The sequence below is a fragment of the Ambystoma mexicanum genome, chromosome 1p (assembly GCF_040938575.1).
Source record: "Ambystoma mexicanum isolate Mex_15411 chromosome 1p, UKY_AmexF1_1, whole genome shotgun sequence".
Classification (NCBI taxonomy): domain Eukaryota; kingdom Metazoa; phylum Chordata; class Amphibia; order Caudata; family Ambystomatidae; genus Ambystoma; species Ambystoma mexicanum.
The window spans coordinates 332,852,596-332,875,506 of record NC_090921.1 but is presented as its reverse complement, the minus strand read 5'-3'; the positions used below and the strand labels follow the sequence as shown (position 1 = coordinate 332,875,506).

The 22,911-nt window shown below is 43.4% G+C and overlaps 1 protein-coding gene across 2 annotated transcripts in view; it reads right to left on the bottom strand.

The window, feature by feature from the left end:
* MIER2 (MIER family member 2) overlaps positions 1 to 22,911 on the bottom strand; it is a 311,956-nt gene that overhangs the window by 162,538 nt on the left and 126,507 nt on the right. For both annotated transcript variants that reach the window (XM_069648110.1, XM_069648116.1), the window contains exons 7-8: positions 12,952 to 13,060; positions 1,734 to 1,885 (exon numbers count right to left, since the gene is read on the bottom strand). In XM_069648110.1, the coding sequence (XP_069504211.1) occupies positions 1,734 to 1,885; positions 12,952 to 13,060 (261 nt within the window). The remainder of the gene's footprint in view (positions 1 to 1,733; positions 1,886 to 12,951; positions 13,061 to 22,911) is intronic.

Here is a 22,911-nt window from a genome sequence, read left to right as displayed (position 1 = left end):
CCCTGAGCTAGTACAGACTGATACTAAGAGTTGGGGACCTACAAACCACTGGGATAGCTTACTTAAGTCTTACTGCCAGTAGGACTTTCGGAAAACTCCCCTAACAGCTTGATAACAAGGAAATAATCACTTCGAGAATTCCCGAAAGTGGAAAAAAAAGAAATCTGAGGACCGCCGCACGAGGGTTCATCGGTACAGTACACGTCACAGTAGGGATAGTATTATAATAATGCCCAGTCAACATATCCCTTTTCGAAATAGAAAAAACTATTATGTAATACTCTGCACCAACCACTAGATGACAGCCTTTGCAAAGTATGTAATTCTAAGCAGAACCACAATCCTCAGAAAGGTTTATTATTGTGTATTGTGCGATAACATCACCAGTTTCATTTTTTTAGTGTGTACAAAAAGCCTAGAATAAATATCTGTATTTTTTATACTTGCTTTCTCTTAATTGAATTATTGTGCATTATATTGTGTGGACTCCTTGACGGCCTCTGGCACAACGCACACACTCCTGAGAATAGCCTGGAGTGCTCTCCACATTTATCATAATTGGGTTTTGGCTAACCTTGTAGAGTTCCATGTTCACTACAACTAGTGTGGCCTCCTAAAATCTGTCCACAGTCTAGATTCTAGAAATCGATCTCAAGACAAGCCACCTTTAATAGCCATTCACGGTAGATGCAAAAGTGCATAAAAGGATCACAAAAAGGGTAAAAAAATAAATAAAGTTCACAAAAAAGAAAAATAATTGTCTAAGGCACATTATCAAAGTAACTAAAAAAACATTATATAAAAAGTTATAAGGATACAAAGGTTCTAAACTGCACTTCACTGTAAGAGGATGTGTGCAATTATAAAAATATGATAATTCATAAAGAGAGACAGTCTCTCAGTACGGACAGTCTTTGGGACTAGTCCGTTTCCGCACAAGAATGAGCAAAACAAGCAAGGGAAAAATTGTAAGGCTTTACTGACCTCCACAAAGTCAGGACATGTTTAAAAACAAGCACAAAGAATGGTGTACCATAGGAATATATGGAGACAAAGGTGCACAATGAAAATCTTTCTATCAGGTGTGTTAGCCTTCCCACTAAGGTTAGTGGTTGGAACATTCTCAAAAAGAGGGTGGTACAAAATGTGGCTTGGCAGTGGTTCAGGAGAAGATTCTGTCAGACATAAAACCAATTACTGCATTTCACTTATCCCAAACTCCTCAGAGTGTCTTCTGCAGAATTTCATTGAGAGTTCAGATTCTCATCACATAGGAACGAGTGAGCAGTTAGTGAAAGTTCTTAACAGCCTTGCATACAAATGCTACACACTGCAAGTCCACGGATATTCGCTTCGTAAATAACTAGTTCACTAAAATATGAAGGTGAAAATGGGCTGCACTTTGAAAGAGAAACCCTCCAAATCTTTTAAGGTGTCTGGAGTATGCTTACACTATGTACAGAAACTGACAAAAGACTTTACTTGCCAGTCTAGACAGACCTCTTTGTTACAATATTGATGTACTATCTGCTCACCCTTATACTGCAGGGATGAGGAGCAGAAAATAAGACTGTTAATGTATTTCCAATTGGCAGACTATAAATAAATCTACTTCCTACATGCCAACTAAGCAAGACCTTAGTGCAGACGTTAAGAGGAATATTAGGGTGGTTTGTATTGTATTGTATTGTCCTGCAGTTTTAAATTAAGATTATGTTTACTGCACAACTGACCTGCTCATTGTCCTTCACGAGTTCCCCTTCAGGTGGGCTTTCGTTGCACACTTCATCCCACTTCCGTTTGCCAGCACGGTACAGGAACTCTTCCACTTCCTGCTCTGGGAGTATGTTAGGGTCCCACAGCAATTGATCTTCTGTCTCCGACCCTGATGGTTGGTTGGAAAGACAATATGGTTCAGAAGATAACCACAACGCAGCTTTTCACTCCCCCAGACTAGGCAAACCTCAAAGCAGTCTGTCTCATTTAACATTACGCTCTGGAATTACCTCCCACCAGATCATTCAGCCTGCATGGTCAACTAAGTGAGTGTGTAAGCACTGGCTGATGATTCCTAGCTCATAGAAGGTTCAGGTATATGGCATTTTAATAATCAATCATTTCTGATGCTTTTATCTGCTTAGATTCAAATGCTCTATATAGTCCGACATCTAGTGGAAGTCACAGAGTAATACAATATTTTATTCTGAAAGTCCAAAACGGAAGTCGACAGGGCGTGTTAGTAATACTATTCGTTAAGCAAGATTGTGTGAAGTACCCTTTGGGAGACTACAGCAACCTTGACCTCCTGGCAATAGGAACCCAGCATTTGGTAGAAGTCTGTACTACACAGTTTGGTAGTGTGGCTGAGCAGCCAGGCTCATCTCAAGAAGGGTTAATGTGAGCAATAGTGTTTTTTACACAGAGTGACAAGTATGGAACAAGTTACTTACCTGTAACTGTTGTTCTCCAGCATGGGTCTGGCATGGATTCACATGCTCATTAATATTCCCCTTCAGGCTGGGAATCCTCTGTAAAGAAAACAGTTTCAGTTTCACTTCTGAACTGTCTTTCTCCAAATTCTATGACTTCAGGAGCCAAGCTGCCAAGTTCATAGTTTGAGGGCGAGGGTGGAGGGAGGCTCCCTTGTGTTGTTTTAGCATGCTGTATGGGCATGGGAGCTCGATTGGGTCGCACATCGCCAGTTTGAGCAGCTGTGGAAACCAAGGTTGACTCGCCCACATAGGAGCAACCAGGATTAGAGTTGGGGGGAAAAGAGTGGTGCCAAAGTCAATAGGTTCAGAAGGAGGCCTTTAGTGAGCCAGGACAGCCAAAGTAAATGGACAAAGTCAAAGTTCTGATGTTCTTCCTCTTAGAAAAATGTTCTTAAATAGTCTGTGTTCAAAAGAGAAATCACAGCAACTCAAGAGGAGTCACTTTTACAAAGCACAAGCTGCAAGGCCAAAGCAGGTATGTTAAGGTCAACTTGGTGTTGGGTTAAAATGCACTCCTAAAAGTTAGGAAGCACCCCAAATGGCAAAAGGATAAAATACACCAAGCCCCACAGTACCTTGAAAATGAAGAAAGTATTCCAGCTGGTTGCCATAACGATGCAAAGCAGTAGATCCTGGTTCCTGGTCCTTGGTCGTGGTGATGAAAGGGAGGAGGTCTGGTGGGCCCCTGCAGCAGCACTCGAGAGCGGGATTCGGCAGTAACGGATTTCTGACGATTCAGCAGCTCTGAGGTTTTGGTGTGTTTTTCTCAGCGCCAATGAAGAACAAAGAGCTCCAATTACGTTTTCCTTAATCCCTCGGTCCTGGACTCTGGTGAGGGGACTCTCCATGCAGATCTTTCGCTTCTGTAGGGTCCTCTGGATGCCTACAAAGATCTGTCCGGATTCAGACTTCGAAAGACAATGCACTCACAAGTGGTCGAGGTACCCCGGCTACTGGGCTTCTGCAGCCTTAGAAAGTCCCAACAAGTCGGGGGTTGCGCAAAAATAGACTAGTTGGTCCCACCAGCCTAAGGGAGGAAGTCGTCCTTTGCAGATCTTCCCTGTCGATTCGAAAACCGGGTCAGCACAGCTGCAGGGCATCACTGGACACTTCGTGGTCTAGGAGGGTGCTGATGGCGTCTTCTCTCGTCCTCTGCTTCGGATTCTGCCCTCCAGTCGTCGACTCTGCTCTTAGTCCCAAAAACCTTGCTTTATTATGCAAGTTCCCATTCATTCACAGCCCTAGGCCGTCAATCACACAGCAGGGTGGCTGTCCTATAAGGACAGCCAGTCGGCCAATAGGAACTGGTTTCACTCAGGCACACCTAGAGACAAAGGACAGGGAAGTTTCGGGACCCTCCCTCACTTCCTGCCTTCCCAGACTCACTGAATCCTGGGCGGACTGAAGCCCGCCAAAAGGCAAACTACACAAAGGTCTCAAATCAGATGCAAACCACAGAGTAAAAGCCGAGAAGAAACTAACAAGAAATGTCGAAAAAAGTATACAGGGGCCATTTTGGGAAAATGGTCCCCCTTGCATGCAGCACTGCAGCTGAGGTATCAGCCTGCAGATACAGGTCACTAGGTAGTAAAAAAGAAACTACTGCCACCAGCCATTCAAGTACGTTAGTGAATGTTACATGAGGAATGGATTAAAGGAATCACTAGGTAATTTCCTCCAGCACTCCACATAGGGTGGTGTACGCTGGACCGATAAAGTAAAGGTAAGTAAGACACTGTGCATGGCAAAAAATCACAATACTATTCCTAAATATAATGCTAAATGATATTTTTTCATCCGCTATCTTAACTGTTTCAATGCTACTGCTCATGGATCGTGAACTCCTATACTCATAAATTTATTTCATTTTTTTAGCTAGGTGATCTTTCTTTTATTCAAATGCATGTTATGTATTTCGATTACAGTGTTAAGAAAAGTTTGATTAAATAATGTAATATACCCACCCCCCTTACCTTCCTTCCCTCTTTCTCTTGTATGCCGTTGTCTGTCTATTTTGTTAGTCTCCCCATTTGCCCACTTTTATTTCCCCAATCTATTAATTGCAGACTAATTACTAAAGTTATTGGTACATTCATACTACTTTCATCTATTATGCAAGTTAAAATATGTATTATGTTCCAATCTGTTTAATGCACGATTTTGGTTTTGATTGATTTCTTTGCTGGTTAATTATTGTCAACCTCTGTTCACTTTCTATTTAAACGCAAACTCTTCTCTAAGTCTGTAAATGATATAATATGTATCATCATTATTACCTTAAACAATAAAAATCATTAAAAGAAAAAAAAAAGAAAAAGGTAAGTAAGACAGGGATAATCTTACTATTCTTGGGAACAGTAGTTCACACAAGAAAATGTAGTTAAACATTGAGAAGTCCAAAGGACTTCTCAGTGGCACTGCACAAAAGGTGCAGTGTGTCGCAATGCAAAAGCAGATGCCTATGGAGTTTACTAGACTCAATAAAACAGAAAGGAACATAGAAAATCAGTAATGAAAACACATGAGTGAGAAAAACTCCAGACTCAATAAAACAGAAAGGAACATAGAAAATCAGTAATGAAAACACATGAGTGAGAAAAAGGTGCCACTCACTCAGGAGTAAACTGTAAAAGCCCCGAGTCCAGCAAAAGGCTTGGGGTCTCCAAGGCCAAAGGGAATTGGCACTGAAATGAAAATTCTCCCTAACAGCCAATTACTGTTTTTTAAAGAATACTTTACATATCTTCGTGTATAAATAATGTATTATATAACTGTAAGTGTTTAATTGGATACCTGCATTTCCCGATTTCATTGTACAGGTCTACAGTTCACATTACCCCCTTTAAGAGAAGCCTGGCTGCACAGTCGCACTACCAACTTGTGTAGTACAGGCCTATATTAAAACATGTGTTAATTAAAACCAAGTGTAAGTCTGTGTAGTCTCACACCAGTTGGACTGCACAAATTCTTATCTAACAGTTGACGAAACAACCACTAGATCGTTCCACTGTCTGCTTGTCGGAGACCATTGTTTCACTAACCATTCTTGCATTGGGCGCATTCACAGGCTCACCTTTGGAACCAAGTCAAGGCATGAGGCCATCATCCCGAGAAAGTGCATTGCTTTGCGTACAGTTCTCTGGCGACTCGCCTTGTAGTGAGGTCCTGGCAACAGCATGTTTTCTACTCTCTCTCGTTAGATGGGAAAGCCAGCTCCTCTTTTGTCTTTAGAATTGCTCCCAGACATCTTGGCTGGGGACTAGACTGGATTTATTTTTCATCAATGGAGGACCCCCAAATTGAAAAGAAGGTCTATTGTCTTTTGCGTATTTGGTTTGCAAATTTGAGGAGATTCCCCAGTGATTAGCCAGTCGTCCAGATAAGGGTATACAGGGATTCACGCTATGCGCAGGTGTGCTGCCACTACTGAGCACCTTTGTGAATGCTCTTCACGCTGAGGCGATGCCGAAGTGGAGTGCCTTGAACTGGTAGTGAAGTCCTGCTATATTGAAATATTTTCTGTGCGCAAGGAGCATTGACATATGCAAGTATGCATCTTTCATACCCATTGTTGCCAAGTAGACCCCGTTTTAAGAGGGGGATTACTTCTTGAAGCGTGGTCATGCAAAACATTTGGGGTTTAACATATTTGTTCTCAGGACGCAGATCTAGTACTGGGCGCATGGAAAGGTCTTCCATTGGCACAAGGAAGTATGTTGAATAAATACCCTTGTTTACCTGATTTGCTGAGGACGATATCTATGGCGTCCTTCTCCAGCAGTGTCTTTACTACTTCTAACGGTATGCGCCACGTCTTTTTCGGTGTCTTGGCGGGCGGTTGGGTGGTTTCTGTAACAGTTCGATACAATAACTGCCTGCCACAGTTGACAACACCCACTTGTCTGACGTTAGGGAGAAATCTCATTTTTGTGCTAATTCCCTTCAACCTTAGAGACCCCCAGCTCTTTTGCTGGACTTTAGGACTTTAGGTTTAACCCTGGAGTGAGTTAAATCTTTTTCTCACTCACTCATGTGTTTAGACCTGATTTGGATTATGTGTTTCCTCTGTTTTTAGAGTCTGACAAACTCCATAGGCATCTACTTTGGAATCGTACAAAAATGTCAACCCGGGAATTGGGACGACCGAAAATGCTGACTTTTCTTTTTAACCCCACCTTACACCACATATATATGTGGTGGGGTTTAGAGCATAATATTAATATGGGGGAGGTTGCAGAGGGGCAGGGGGATCTCCCGCATATATATGTGGTGTAAAGGGTTAAAAAAAAAAGTCTGCATTTTCGGCCGTCGCAATAGTCACATAGATCCTCTACTTTTTGTATGGTGACACACAGCACCTTCAGTGCAGTGTCACAGAGAAATCCTTTATATTTCTCATGAGGTTTAAATACCTTTTCTTGTGTGAACTACTGTTCCCAAGAATAGTAAAGTGAAATTAACTTTACTTACTTTTTCTCTTTGTAGATCCAGCACACACCATCTTGTGTGGAGTGCCGGGGGTTAACTAGTATCCCCTTATCCTACATTCTCATGTACGTTTTTTATGTTACCCTCACTACTTTAAATGGCTGGTGGCAGTGGTTTAATTTTCCTACCATTGTGCTTTTCTACCGCAGGCTGATCCCTCGGCTGCAATATAGCACCCATGGGTGACCATTTTGTCAAAATGGCCCAGTCTTCTTTTTTCGCCATTTTCTGTTTGCAAGGTCTTTCTTGGGTTTTACTCTGTGTGTTGAGGCAGATTTGAGCCCTTTGTTTGTTTTGCCTTTGGCGGGTTTCAGACCTGATACCCACCTCTGGCTCCAGTGTGTCTGGAAAGGCAGGATGTTAGGGAGGTTCCCGAAACTCCCTTGTCTTTTGTCTCTAGGAATGCATGAATGCAACCAGTCTTGATTGGCTGGCACGCTGTCCTTTCAGGACAGCCACTCTCCTGTGTGAATGACAGCCTAGGATGTGCATGGACGGGAGGAACCTGTTTAAAAAGGCGAGGGTTTTGGGACTAGAGGCAGAGTCAACCACTGGGAGAAACAACCAGCGAAGAAACCATGAACGCAGCTTGCTACATCCTCCTGGACCTTTGAATTGCCCGGTGAAGCCCTGCTGCTATGCTGAAATTCTTTTTCAATTCGACAGAGAAGCTCCGGAAGGGACAACTTCTTCCCTTTGGTTGGTGGGACCAACTAACCCTGAGAGGAACTCCACTGGACCATGTTCCCTGACTCGCTGTACTTCTTCGCTGCTGCAAGTAATGAGTGCCAGGGGTCGAGAAATCCATAGTAGAGTGCAACGTCTGAAATCCGTCCAGAAGCCCCAGGAGTTCCCCAAGGACGCCCCAGGAGTTCCCCAAGGACCCTCCAGAAGCAGGGCAACCAGAGCTTGAGTCCCCTCACCAGAGTGCAGGAAGCCCAAACGGTGCCCGAGATCTGTGACGGTGCGGTGTACCAAGCGCTGAAACCGCAGAGTGCCGCAGAACCTAAAAGAGCCTGTAGCTGACGTAGACCTCCAAAGTGCTGCTGCAGAAGCCCTGCAGATGTCCTCCCTCTTGTCCCCACGACTGAGGCTCAGAAACCTAGGGACTGCATTGCTGCAACAGGACAAAATCCAACTGGACCACTCTTCTTCAAACCAGAGGTACTGTTTAGACTTGGGGTACATACCTCAGTGTCTTTGAGCTGTGCTTTTTCTCAATTGAGACTTGCAGTGGCTTACCCTTAAGAGTTGATTTCAACTCTGCTTCTCACACGCTGGCTTAACAGCTTCTGACCCTACAAGTGATTTTTCTACAAACTCTCTAACTTTGTGCAATACTTCCTATCTAAGAAGTGCCTCAGCTCCATAGACAGTGTTCCAATTGACTTTGGCTGTCCTGGCTCCCTGCAGACTCTTCTAGCCCATTGACTTTGATCTTGTTTGCCCCTCATAGATGGTAACTTGTTTTACACTGTTACTGCTGGGAAAGGCTTTTCTAGATTTAGTTGTCCTCGCATATACTGAGAACCTGTTTAACCTTTTCCTTCCTTAAAAATGTCCTTTCTGCAACCTCAGAATTTGCAAAGTATAACTAGTGATATATAAATGCCATTACTGTCCTCGTGAATGAAGTCACCTCAGGGCGTAGGAAGTGTGTAAGAAGCATATCCAAAGAGTATCCACAAACTCGTTTCTTTTTGAAAAGTATATTTACAGTGTTACATATCTTGCCCTTTTTAAAGAAAGCTTGCTTAAATATTGATGTTAAATAAATAACTATAACTGAAACCTTGGGTGTTACTTGGTTACTTGTATTTGCGAATCTCATTGCTACAGCTCACATTTGCCCCTCTTGAGATAGATGAACAGTAGAAGGTTCTCAAACAAGCTACCTATAGATGTCTACATCGAAGTTGGAGATTCAGGGTAGTGTGAGGTAGCTATGAGTCAAAATCTTTTGTGCAACATATATCACAAGATATGAGCAAGGCTGGTATTACAAAAAAATATAGAGTTTTATTTTCTGGTACATCATAAAAGGAAGGACATATAGTCCATTGTTCATTTTTAAAGGTGGTGTTAGTACAAAAAGGTGACTTCCAAACATTGATTTGTCAAGGAGGACCCCTTAGGAAATGTGCCAAAAAATTAAGAATGTAGACATCTATAGGTAGCCTGTTTGGGAACCTTCTACTGTCCATGTATTCCAGACCACAAGCCCCTAACAAAAAAGTGGTCTTTTTGTGCTCACGTAGCATTGTTCCCTCTTGAGATAGGCCTGGCTGCTCAGTCACAATACCAACCTGTGTAGTACAGACCTATACCAAAATGTGGGTTACCTAAAAGCAAGCAGATAAGTGTTGAGTAGTCTAGCACAGTGTTACTACATCAATGCTTACCTAACAGAAGTTCTCTTCTCCTATGCGTGGGTGAAGTGTGAAATTCGACCTCCTACTGTAGTAGCATGAGAGGAGACTTGTAGCGGTGTGTCCTTGTTTGGGAGGGTGTAGACTTTCCCAGGTGAGGTTCTGACTCTTCCTCTAGCTCTTTTATTTTCTCTTTGAAAGCCAGAAGAGGAAGGTTGGCCTTGCGATGAGCTTCAAGTTGAAGTCTTTCTGCCCCGAGTGTATCCAGAAAAGCATTATGAACTCTTGACACCGAAACCTTGATATGATGTGATATGGCATTTATAACGCGCCTACACACAAGTGTATCAAGCGCGGCGAAGCAAGGGAGGGGGAACCAAGGGAGGACAGAATGATCCTACTAGGCCATGTGTCAATCAGATCGCGCAAGTGCATGGGATGGGGGAAGGGGAAAAGTGCAGGGGAGGGGACAGTGCCATACATAGGGATAGAATAATAACAAAAGTAAAAATAATGGCCATCAGGTGGCAAGTGCAAGGAAGTGCAGACGTTGGGTGTCAAGTGCTAGTAGTGGGACTGTCGGGATACAGAAACAGTCTCTGAGTGCATGGGTTGCCGGGCAGGCAGTGCGGGCATGTACGACTGGTGTGGGAGGGGCCTGTGCCCGAGATCAGAGGGTGGCCAGGTAACCAGTGCTGTTGCTGCTTCAACCAGGAGGTCAGCAAGGGAGAGGAGGAGAAAAAGCAGAAGCAAAGAGAAAGGTTTTGAGGTGCTTCCGGAACCAGAGATGGTTCTCTTCAAGTTTCAGGGAGGTTGTTTCAGAGGGAGGCCCCAGCCGAAGAAAGATCTACCACCAACTCGTTGCTTGGAGCAGCGACTGACCCTGAGGGAGTTGGAGGCGGATGAGCGAAGAGCTCGAGAAGGGAGTTATAGAGGAAGAGAGAGTTGAAGATATTGAGGCCCCAGTCCCCAGAAGGCCTTGTGGACAATGCAAAGGGTTTTGAACTTAATCCTCGCAGCCACTGGGAGCCAGTGCAGAGATTTCAGTTCGGGGGAGATACAAACCCTGGGTTTGAGGCCAAGGACAAGTCTCGCAGTCCTGTTTTGGATCAGCTGCAGAGGGCGGAGAGTAGAGGCAGGCAGATTTAGAAAGAGGCGGTTGCAGTGGTCCATCCTAGAGAGAACCAGAGCTCTGGAGACAGTGAGCTTCGGGGGGAAGGAGAGGAAAGGAAGAATATGATATGATATATGATATGATATATGGCATTTATAACGTGCCTATACACAAGTGTTTCAAGGCGCGACGAGGTAAGGGAGGGGGAACAGGGGAAGACAGATAACGACCCTACTAGGCCAGGTGCGATTCAGATCGCGCAAGTGCATGGGAAGGGGGAAAGGGAAAAGTGTGAGGGTGCAGGGAGAGGGGAAAGTGCAGTACATGGGATAGTAGGATAAAGAATAATTAAACGGCCAGCTAGTGGCAAGTGCAAGGTAAGTACAGGCTAAGTGCAAATAACTCTGAGGAGGTGGAGTTGGTAGTGTGACTTCTTAGAGACGTAAGAGATGTGAGGAGAGAAGGAGAGTGTGGAGTCGAAGATTTATTTATTTTTTTACATTTATAAAGCGCTCACACAGCCCGCAGGCATCGAGGCGCTGTTACAGGAATTGTTTGTTTTTCTTAGTTGCGTAATTGTGTTTTTTTTGTCTTAGTTACGTATTTATAACGCGCTTAAATACCCAGAGGTTTCTAAGCGCGGACCCGGAGATCGAACCTGTTGTTGCTTTGTGTCGTGTTGCTTCCAAGACGCGCACGCTGCCGCTGAGCTATCCTCCCGGGATGATCAAGGTTTTTAGCCTCACGGGTGGGAGCAGGAGGAGGGCCAAGAGAGGCCAGCCAGAGTGTGACAGGAAAGGAGGGAGTGGGTGTGCCGGTGAGGAGAATCCCAGTCTTACTGGCATTAAGGCAGAGGCCATTAGCAGCACACCACTCCTGGATAGCAGACACAGTCAGTGATGAGGGAAGGAGAAGAGGTGGCTGAAGGTAGCCTGAAAATGAGCTGAGTGTCATCCGCATAGCACTGAAAGTTGGGGCAGAGAGCGGCAATGCCTTCTGGAGTTTGAGGGGCCCCTTGTACGGAGGGCTTTTTTGTTAATTGGTCAAGGGATTTAAGAGGAGCATACTCCTCCTTTGTGCTCTTGAGGGCGTCTGTTAGGGAGAATTCTCATTTCTGTGCAAATTCACTTCAACCTTAGAGACCCCCCCAGCTCTTTTGCTGGACTTTACGACTTTTTCATTTTTATCCTGGAGTGAGAGACCTTTTTTCTCACCCTCTCATGTATTTTGATCTGAATTGGACTCTGTGTATCCTTTGTTTTTGGAGTCTGACAAACTCCACAGGCATCTACTTTTGCATGGTGACACACAGCACCTTCAGGGCAGTATCACAGAGAAGTCATTTGGATTTCTCCTAAGGTTTAAATACCTTCTCTTGGGTAAACTACTGTTCCCAAGAGTATTAAAGTGAAATTGACTTTACTTACCTGTTTTTCCTACGTAGGTCCAGTACACCCCATCATATGTGGAAGTACTGGGGGGTTACTTAATAGAACAACCGTAATATAGCTCACGGAGCAAAACTCGAGGACTCCCAACACTTAAACGTGCGGTAAAAATCTGAAGATGGCTACAAGAGGCAGGGCTTAGGGAGAGGGCAGTCATTGGCTGGGGCAGTATCACCCAGAGTACAGTGATTGGTTTAGAGGACAAATACAGTTTGAAAGTGAAAGTGGAACTTTTTTTCTTTTAGGGAGGATTCCTGGACTGACGACAGGGAATATTCATGAGCATGTGAATCCACCCCAGACCCCATGCTGGAGAAGTCTACAAATAAACGTTTAACGATCAGCCTGGAAGGAACTCTGCAATTTCGCGACCGACCACGATGTTGGAAAGCAACAATCAGAGAACCCTCGACGCGTGAAGGAACATGGGTACAGTATATGACACGCTAGGGATAGTATTACTAACACACTCTGTCGATGTCTGGTTTTGACTTTTGAAAACAAATCTTGTAACACTCTGACTACTAGTAGATGTCGGGACTATGCAGAGCATTTGATCCAAGTAGAAGCACAAGCCTCAAGATGTTTTTCTATTAAAAATTAACCGTTAGAAAACTGCACTGAACAACATTGTGTTTCGGATATACCAACTATGACTGGAATTTGGATTACAGTAATAGAACCTTTGTGTGATTATTAAATCTGCTAACTAACTTAACAGCCAATCTAGGTGGCCAATTCAGGTAGTTGGCTCTTTTACTTTTAGTAAAGTTTGCTTGCATGGTCAGGATTCTCTTTAGAGTCACTGTACAGCTATGTTACATTTATTGTATGACCGCTCATTCAATTCACCTCCCTAGCACATTTGTACTGACTTTCTTGGAAGAAAAATAACCAGGTTATTTTGTGAGAAACAAGAAACAAACTTGGTAACAAGAGAAAGCGGTGCATACACCATGTTAAAAGGCAACAATTATGATAAAGAAAAAGAAACTAGAAGAACAGTTGTATTTTTGATAGAAAGACCATAATAAACTTACTTGCACAAATCTCGAGGTGAGTGTCCGCCAGAATCTCACCTTGTTCACCAAGAGGATCTAAGTGAAGAGGAGGCAGAGCAACTTGGTACTGAGGTCCGACCATAATCTCCTGCAATTTGTAGGGGATAAGGTTAAAAAGTAAGCACATTCATTTTCACAGTTTTTACTGAGGGCCGGCATCCAAAAGAATCTTACATGCAACTAGCACTGTAATAAATGCACTCATTCCCCAGAGCTCAGAACGCAAATCAACCACACTGGCCTCCTGTGCAGATACACAGCATTTAAAGATGCACTTATCACCCTACCTAAAGCTTTGCAAATGGGACAAACCAACGTTCATTTGACGGTTACACAAGCATGTCTGCCACATATGGATAAAGGTTGCGACACCCACACAACAGCTTTCCCACTGTTCCAGACTGATTAATAGCAAGTATCCAAGGGTCACAGCTCCCTGTGAGGACTGCTGAATATCATGAGCAAGACAGGGCTCCACCAAGACAGCAGCAGACGTTGGTTGCCAGGACTCCTTCAGTCGGGTCTCGGGTCTCTTGACGGGTCTCACAGCTTGACTGGAGTCTTGGCTCCTTCAGGTTACTCCAGGATCTCTGAAGAATGGGTACAGGGGTCCAGTAAGAGCCGAAACTCTCACTAGCCAATAGCAGAACGAGCCACACATATACTTAGGACCACTGGCGGAACACTCATGCATACCACTCAGACACACTGAAGCTGGTTTGTGGATTGGGACCAGACAGTCCCAGCCCACATCCTGCCAGCAAACAAACACAGCTCTCCAGTAGCCCGCCAAAGGCTTCTGCTTTCCTGGGCACCGAAAGTCCATAAAAGGTAGGCCAGGAAGAAGGTTAAAGAACAAGATGGCCAAATGACAAGCGAAAAACCATGTGGCATGGCCATGTTTGGACACTAGCCACAGTTAGTAGTCAAACGCGGTATGTTAGGTAAGAATTGGTGGAGTCCAACTGGTGTGGGACTAAACAAGACTTCTCTTGGTAGTAGAATACACACCTTTTGATATAGTACTACACAAGTTGGTAGTGTGATTGAGCAGCCAGGCTCATCATAAGATGGGTAATGTGAGCTGTAGAGCTGTGCAATGAAACCAGTAAATACAAGTATCCAATTAAACACACACACGAAGTTATATAATAAATATTTAGTCACAAAAGATATTTAAAGCATTCTTTAAAAAGCAGTAATTAGCTGTAACATTAATTCTACGGTAGGATTCAATTCAAAAAGTGAACAATAAAGCAGGTGAGTAATTAATTCATATGAAACATGTTCCTGACGTCATTTGAGGTCAGTAAAGCATATTTATAGTATAACCTTTGCAATATTGAGTTTGTCAAGGAAGGAAAGGTTAGATCAGAACAGACTGACAGGTTATAAGAACAGTTAGATTCTCCCAAAGGGATATAGGCAGTCAATTATCCCAGCACTAAAGAGTACAACATTTAAAACCTGTAAGAGAACAAGCACTGCCAAAGCCAATAAGTTCAGAAGGAGGCCTTTATGGGGCCAGGACAGCCAAAGTCAATGGACAAAGTCCACGTTCTGATGCTCATCTTCTTAGAAAAATGTTCTAAAATAGTCAGTGTTCAAAAGAGAAATCACAGAAACTCAAGAGGAGTCACCTTTAGAAAGCACAGGCTGTAAGGCCAATGCAAGTAAATTGAGGTCAACAGTGTAGGGTTAAATCGCACCCCAAAAAGATAGGGAGCACCCCAAATGGCAAAAGGATTAAAAAAAACACAAGCCACAGTACCTTGAAAATGAAGAAAGCTTTCAAGCTGGTTGCATTCACGATGCAATGCAGTAGACCCTTGTTCCTGGTCCTTGGTTGTGGTGACGAAAAAAGGGCTCCTGCAGCAGCACGAGAGAGAGAGAGAGAGAGAGAGAGAGAGAGAGAGAGAGAGAGAGAAACTCGGCAGCAATGGATTTCGGTCGGTCCAGCGGCTATTTGTGGTTTTGCCGCCCTTTTCTCAGCACCAAAAAGCTCTGGTTAGGATTTTCTTGATCCCTTGGTCCAGGATTCAGGTAAGGGGACTCTGGACACAGATTTCTTGCTCCTGTAGGGTCCTCTGGATACCCAGAAAGATCTTGCTGGATTCGGACGACAAGGCACTCACAAGTGGTCGAGATACCCTGGGTATTGGGTTTCTGCAGCCTCGAGAAAGTCAAAGAAAGTAGGGGGTTGCGTCTAAATAGAGTTTGTCTCCAGGCTAGTTGGTCCCACCAGCCTAAGGGAGGAAGTCGTCCTTTACAGGTCTTCTCTGTCGATTCGAAAACGTGGTCAGCACAGCTACAGGGCTTCCCCAGGAACTTTGCGGTCAGGAGGGTGCTGTTGGAGTCTTCTCTAGTCTTCGGATGTTGTCCTCCAGTGGTCGACTCTCCCCAATCCCAAAAACCTCGCTTTTTTATTTTTTATTTAGTTTATACAAACTTTTTGAAAAGAATTCCCATCCCCTACTTACACAGTGCTAGAGAGGCAAATAAGAAATAAGGTATCTCACATAATGCAGAAACACAGACCTTCACACCTTTACAAGTTTCCACCTCATGCTTATCCATGGTGATCCTGCTTCTCAATTGTATATTGTCATTAGACATACTTGTTTCTTCCATATGGGTTACCATAGATGGGCTTCCTCATTACCCTATACAGACTTCTCTGCTTCTCTAACACATCTTACTTCAAGATGATAACCGCCTAACTTGTTTCAAAGCTTTAACATAGTTTCCAGTTTTTGTAGAAAGTTGTTTGCATTTTTGTTTAGTATTCTCAGCCCAAGGAGCATCATTTATGTTGGTGTTAATCCACATTCCAAGATATTTGGCCTTTTTTACACAACTCAGATTTTCATTATTCAGTCTCTATTTTGGCTCGCATTTTTTAATCTGTTTGTTAGTACGTGTGAGATCTTGAAGAATCATTACTTCGGACTTAGCAGGGTTAATTCTTAGTTCATTTTTTTGCACGTATCCTTCAAGAGCTGTTAACTTTCTTGCTAGTCCAATTGGCGTTAGATCAAGTAACGCAATGTCATCTGCATATAAGATCCAATTTACAGTCATCCCATTAATTTTAGGTGGAAAATAAGTTACAGCTTCTATGGATTCTCCAATGTCGGACAGAAACAGGCCAAACAGGGTAGCTGCCAACGGGCAGCCCTGCTTTACACCCTGGTTTGTTCTTATTGGCTTACTGAGAGTTCCACCAGAGTCCAGTCTGACCTTAATTTCAGTGTCAGTGTGCAATTCTTTAATAGGGTGTAATAAGTTTTCAGAACATTTCCATTTCCTCATTTTATTCCAGAGCATTTCGCGATCAATTGTGTCGAATGCGCTGGACAGATCGACGAACGCTACATAGACTTTTCTATTTTGGCAAATTGCTTCCATCTTTAGGAAATTTAGAATTGTCAAGTTTAAGCCACATTCAACACCTTCAACAAATCCTGCTTGCCGAGGATCATATCGCTTTGAATCTTGAATCCATTTATGAGTTGCTTGGAGCTGAGTTGCAAAAATGTTCCCCACCACATCAAGGAGTGCTATGAGCCGGTAGTTCTTGGGGTCAGTAAGCTTGCCTTTTTTGAAAATCGGTACAACAATAGCACTCCGCCAGGATGTGGGGATCTTTCGCTTCTGTAAGATCGATATAAACAAAGTGTGACAGAACTCTGCCCAAAGTTCTGGCTGTTGTTTTAGCAGTTGATTTATTAGCCAGTCAGGTCCTTGGGCTCTTGATGTACTTAGTCTTACGATGTTTCTGTAAATGTCTTCTTTGTCTATTTTAATTGACCATTCTGGCTCCGGAACTGGTGGCATATCAGGATTAGTGTCATTGTTGTAAAATATTTCCTCATAGTGTCTTACCCATAATTCTTCTGTTACCATGTTTTTTATGATAGCCCCTTGAGGTGTCGAGACGTTATTCAGGTAGTCCCAGAAAGCACTTATATTTCTTTTTGCAAGCGTTTTCATCATCTCTTCCGCGTCTTATTGTAGCATGATATGTTTGCGGCTAATCAACCAGTTTTTAAAGGTTTGTTTTAGTTGTTTTTCCCCGATTTTACTATTTAGGTCCGGCTTGTTTTTGAGCATTCTTAGTGCTTTATTCAGCTTTTCTTTTCTTTAAGACAAGCTCTTTATCCCATGCATGTAACTTTATGAAGTCAGGCCTCGCCCTCAGAGTTTGCCTCTCTCGGTAGGTCTCTAGGAGGGTAGTATATTCGATTTTCTCCGCTTCTGATTTTTCCTCCAATGATTTTAACAGGGATTTAACATTATTTATGTTAAGCCGTAACCGATTGCGGCCGGGTCCAACCACTAAGTCTCTACTTGCGACGACAGCGGTTCCTTTAGTTTGTTGTGCCTTCAAGTAAATTTTTAGTACACAGTGATCGCTTGAATCCATTTCAATAATTTTTAAAAGCGTGACCTCACATCTTAGTCTTTCGGTTACAAACATGTAAATCGATGGTTGATCTTAGTAGATTCCTTTGCCAAGTGGATTGCGCTGGACCATCTCCAGAAGTTTCTCCATTCAACATCTTTAGATTCCATGCTTTCATTTCAAGCATCCAAGACACAGCCGCTTGGTCAGCATGAGTTTTCTTATCACCATGGATATTTCCGATCTTATTTTGCAAGCAACTTATATTAAGGTCTCCACATATCAGAATGTTGGCCTCCTTTTCATTGGTCTTGATGTTGCAAATAATTTCCGAAATGGACTCAAAGTTTTCAGGTTGGATTGCAGCATGTTGCCAGTAAATATTTACCAGTATCAGTATATTCTCTGCTTTCAGAGATGTCGTCGGGAGTTTGACCTTAGTGACTTGTATGTACAGTGACAAATTAATAGAGGATAGAATGCGTACACCACTTTAAGTTTTGGCAAGGGTGAACATCCCAGACATGGGACATCCTTTGTTCCCTTGGATTGCTTGATTAAAAGCAATCTCGAAGCCATCCGCAATTGGTATCTTCATTAACCACGTCTCTTGCAGACATAGTATATCTATATCCTCCAATTCATTGGTTCAAAAAGGTGCATGTGTCCTCGTTTGTTCCAAGAGGCAATGCATATTTTTCCTAGATCGTTGGTCTTTAAGCATTAGCTATCTTTTGGAATATTGATGGATTTGGCAACCCAGGTCCAATCATGATCCTCACTTGAGGGTGAGGAATTCTTCCGAGTTGTGGCGTCTACTTTAACAATCGTGATTCTAATCAGATCTTTTTCCGGCGCTTGTTTGTCACCATTAATTTGTCTCTTAGGAGAGACAATTTTGCATTTATAACTACTTTCTTCAGCTCGATTTGCAGATCTGTAACATGTTACAGATTTAAGTTCTGGCGATAAGTCACCTTTCATAAACTGTTCCAGCTCCTTTGGTTTCCAGGTTTCATTAATGTCGAACCCTAAGGAGTTCGAGAGGGTGCCAATATTCAGCAGGGAATCACAAATGATTTTTGAAGCCATGTGCAATATTACACAGTCTTTTTTTTCATCTTGAAATTCCACGACTTGAATGTCCTCGGAAACCACAGTTCTTAATTACGGAATATGATGGAACAACATCATCACATTTTTCCCGTTTAGTATGAGACCATCCTTTTCTTTCTCTATTCAGGCCAGTCACAAGAGATATTTCCCCATTTTTGTATCACTTCGGGCTTGGCGGCAAGGAACTTTGCTGGGTGCTACGTTGGCCTTTGCATTTGTCTGGATTATCTCAGTCGTTGGTTGGTAAAAGTCAAAATGTTTCTTTTGTTTGAGCGATGGGCATCTTGTCTGTTGTTGAGGATTGGACTCAGATATTTTGGTTTCAATGTTCCTGGTCTCTGCTCCGATGTTAGGAATCGCTTTGATTAAACCAACGTCCATTAGCGCCATTTTTGCCTCTAGAGCAAGAAATTCTTGCTCATATTTTCGCAGGTCCAAGTTGCGAGATGCTCTCTTCGGATCATGGTCTTCCCGGTTCTTAACGGCTGCAATTTACGCTCTTTTGGCTCTAGCGTAATACATTTAACAGGAGGCTCCACTGCTAAATGTGGAATGATACCATCCTGATTTCTTGGTTCCATAATAACACATCTTTAAAGGGATGTAGGTTCCTCGACTGCCAGACGCTGAATTTTTGTAATTGGGATATCACATGGAGGAGGATGCTTCTTAAGAGTTTCCTCGCCTGTAGTCGACTTCTTTTCTTTCAGGGACGGACCGAGATCTATGTTTATAGGTGCACTTACAGACGAAGACTCATCATTCAGTGCAGTGTCAGGGATCTCGGTCCAGCCACTTTTGTCACCTTCACAGTTTTCATAAGTCGAAAGATCAAGCAGATCTTCTGGGGAGCGATCATCCTCAGTTATGGTGCATTTTTCTACTTCATTACCATTTTTTTTGTTCAGCAGGTGCAGATCTCATTTGGCTGCAGGGGCCAGCATTTACTTTATCTCCACATATTTTATTGGAGGTTGTGTTAATGCTGAAGCCTTTAATACTCCTTAAAAATGATCGCACACTATCTTTTTTGAGATGTTCTTTTTCTCATATTCTTTGATTTTTTTCCGGCCATTGTGTCTTCTGAGATATTATTTTTTGCAGTCTCTGCTTTTTTTCGATTGAAAATTGGAAACAATTCTTTCGAAGTTGCCACAACTTTCTCACTCGAATAAACTTCGACACCTATCAGTGACAGAGACTATATTACATTGACACTGTCTCTCCAGAGCATCTTTAGGATCAAGCAGATTTACAGAGGGTGCAGCAAGGCTCTCCATAGCTACTCCAGGGGAGGATGCATCTCTGGTACATCCAGAGAATTCTGAAGTTGAATCTCTGGCACATCCAGAGGGTTCTAAGGGCAGTTGATGGAGATTCTGTTTCTATTTCTTATCGCAACCTGTAATGCACCCTCTGTTCTTACTGGAGCTCCTCTGTCCCCTGCATCACTGAAACAGTCATCATTAGCTCTGTGACGATCAGCTCCGCTTAATCGTTTCAGTTTCTGTTTGCATTTCTGCGGATGTCCTTCACTACATAGGTCCCTAACTGCAACAACGACACTGCTCATCCCCAGTGCACTTGAGCCCACAGCTTTATCCATATCTTGTACCGCTATTTGAGCATTCCGATCAACATGGTTTGTAGCTGTTATTAACTCAACACTGGTAATGTGACTCTTCCCTCTCTTTAGTCGCCTGGTCCGTTGTTATAGAATTCAGCTTTTGCGATTTCAACAGAGCAATTGCTTCTCGAGCTACTTCTGCGAACAGGCGTTTGTCGGTCGCACTGTTTTTAGTGTGCTCCAGAATTATCCTCACATTTGCCTCAGATCTCAAATGTTCGCCTGAAAGGACTCGTTTGGCCATAATCAAGTCTTACTCAATGTTTATCATTTTCGTGTTCAGTATGGCTAAGAGAGTTGTCTGGTCTTTAATATTCTCATTGCGTTGTTCGTATAATTTCAAATATGGCGACATAGATATGGTGTGTGCAGCCATTATCAATATATTTAGATCTTTGGTGATCTGTTTGGAAAGACATTCCGCCATGTTTTGGATTTGAAGGTTTTTTTTTATTTTTTTATTGTTGTTCCTTGACCAGTGTCTTAGATTTTTTCTTCCAAACGTTTCTATTCTTTATGGATAATTCAGCTGTGTTTGCACCAACTGGGGACGAGGTCAAGTGATAATCCACTGCTTCACCATTCTGACCACCTAGGTGTTTTCTTAACATGTCTTTTTTGCGAGTCGGTTACATAATTTTCAGTTATCGATTCAAGTCTTTTCCTTTTCACCATAAGTTTCAGCCACAGATTCTGTTTCTCATTTTATCCACGTTCTTCAGTTAGTCGTCGTGGTACATTCTTCGTCTTCGTCACTTGGACACTCACATCATGCTCTTGTGAATATTCATTGGCTGATGTTTCCCCCATATTTTCGGAAATTTGATGGCTTCCCAGTCTGGCATTTCAATTAGATCTTTCAATACCTTATCGACTGCGGCAATTGAGCTATGTCGATTTGGACTCCCCGCACTGCAAAATGACTTGTCTGGTAAAGTTGCCGAGCTAGTCCAGACAATATTGTGCGGTGCAGCGGTTTCATCATCAGCCGTCATTTCACATCGAGGACTGTCGGCTAAACATAGTTCTAATTGAGCAGAGATAATGTAAGAATGTGTACACATATCTTCACTGGTAGCCTTACAGGTGAGCAAGTCCTCTATGTAGGCGACTTCACAGTCGGAGTCAGCCTCCGTCCCCTTATTTAGAACCTTGGCACAAGACAGCGCACGTGCAGCCAAAGACTGTAGGGACTGTAGGGTCTTAATAATTGGAGGTTCAGCTGTTTAGTTTTGAAAGAGAGTTGTAGTTCGATTGATATTTGCATTCCGCCGGCTCTCTGCATGACCAGACAGGTCAGCAGACAGCACTTCAGGCGCGACATTACCCATACACTCAGGCCGGGGCTCTCCCTCATAATTAACATCATCAGTTGCTTTTGTTATTGATGGTAGCTTTAACCCAGAAAATACAGGCGAACTGCTGACCTGGCAATCAAAGAAATTACCAGGTCCTTTTTCGGGGCCTACTACAACTTACCAAGGGAACCGCATGATACTCGGTCATCTCTCTGCCTCCGGCAGCCAGAAAACGACGTTGCCACCGAGTGAGCGGATGTGCGCCCCCAGCTTCTCCTGTGATGGAGGTGCAAAACTTTGCCGTTCAGATCAAGTCCTGAGGTTCTGGGCCCCAACATGTTCATTGTGCGCACGCTTTTGAATGGCACAGGGCACGGGGCACGAGAGACGGGTCGCGTGCAAGTGCAGCTGTGCAGTCAACCACAAGGGGATTTCGCACTACACCGCGCACACCCAGGCACCACTAGCAACACTGTCAACACTCCTGCGCACTCCGCGTCACTACGCGACTGAGGCAGGGTTTATGATGGTGAAAACAAACTTTCTTGCACAAAGAGGTGAATGGAGCACACAATCCACAGGGTCTCCAACACTGTCAACACTCCTGCGCACTCTGCTTCGCGCCGTTTTTATGCAAGTTCCCATTCATCCATAGCCCTAGGCTGTCAATCACACAGAAGGGTGGCTGACCTCCAGGACAGCCAGTCGGCCATTTGGAACTGGTTCACTCAAGGACAACTAGAAACAAAAGGACAGGGACGTTTCGGGACCCTCCCACACTTCCTGCCTTTCCAGACACACTGGAGCCTGGGCGGGCTTTGGGGGGGCTGGAGCCCGCCAAAGGCAAACTACACAAAGGACTCAGATCTGCTGAAAACAACAGAGTAAAAGCCTAGAAGAAACGAACAAGAAATGGCGAAAAAAAGAAGGCAGGGGCCATTTTGGGAAAATGGTCACCCTGCAGCTGAGGTATCAGCCTGCAGATACAGGTCACTTGGTAGTAAAACAAGAAACCACTGCCACCAGCCATTCAAATGAGCTGATGTAACAAAATGTTACATGATAAATGGGTTAACGGAATTACTATGTAACCCTCTCAGCACTCCACATGGGTTGTGTGTGCTGGTCCCATAAAGTAAAGGTAAGTAAGACAGGGGTCATCTTACTAATCTTGGGAACAGTAGTTCACCCAGGAGAATGTAGTTATACATTAAGAGAAGTCCAAAGGACTTCTCAATGGCACTGCACAAAAGGTGCTGTGTGTCACAATGCAAAAGCAGTAAGTAACATAGAAAATCATTGTCAGTATTACACATGAGGGAGTGAGAAAAAGGTCCCACTCACTCATGAATAAGGATTAAAAAGCCCTGAATCCAGCAAAAGAGCTGGGGGTCTCTAAGGTTAAAGGGAATTGGCACAGAAATTAAAATTATCCCAAACACGATAAATGTGGTAAGGCTAAAACGAAAAGCACCAAAAATGGTAAAAAAGGC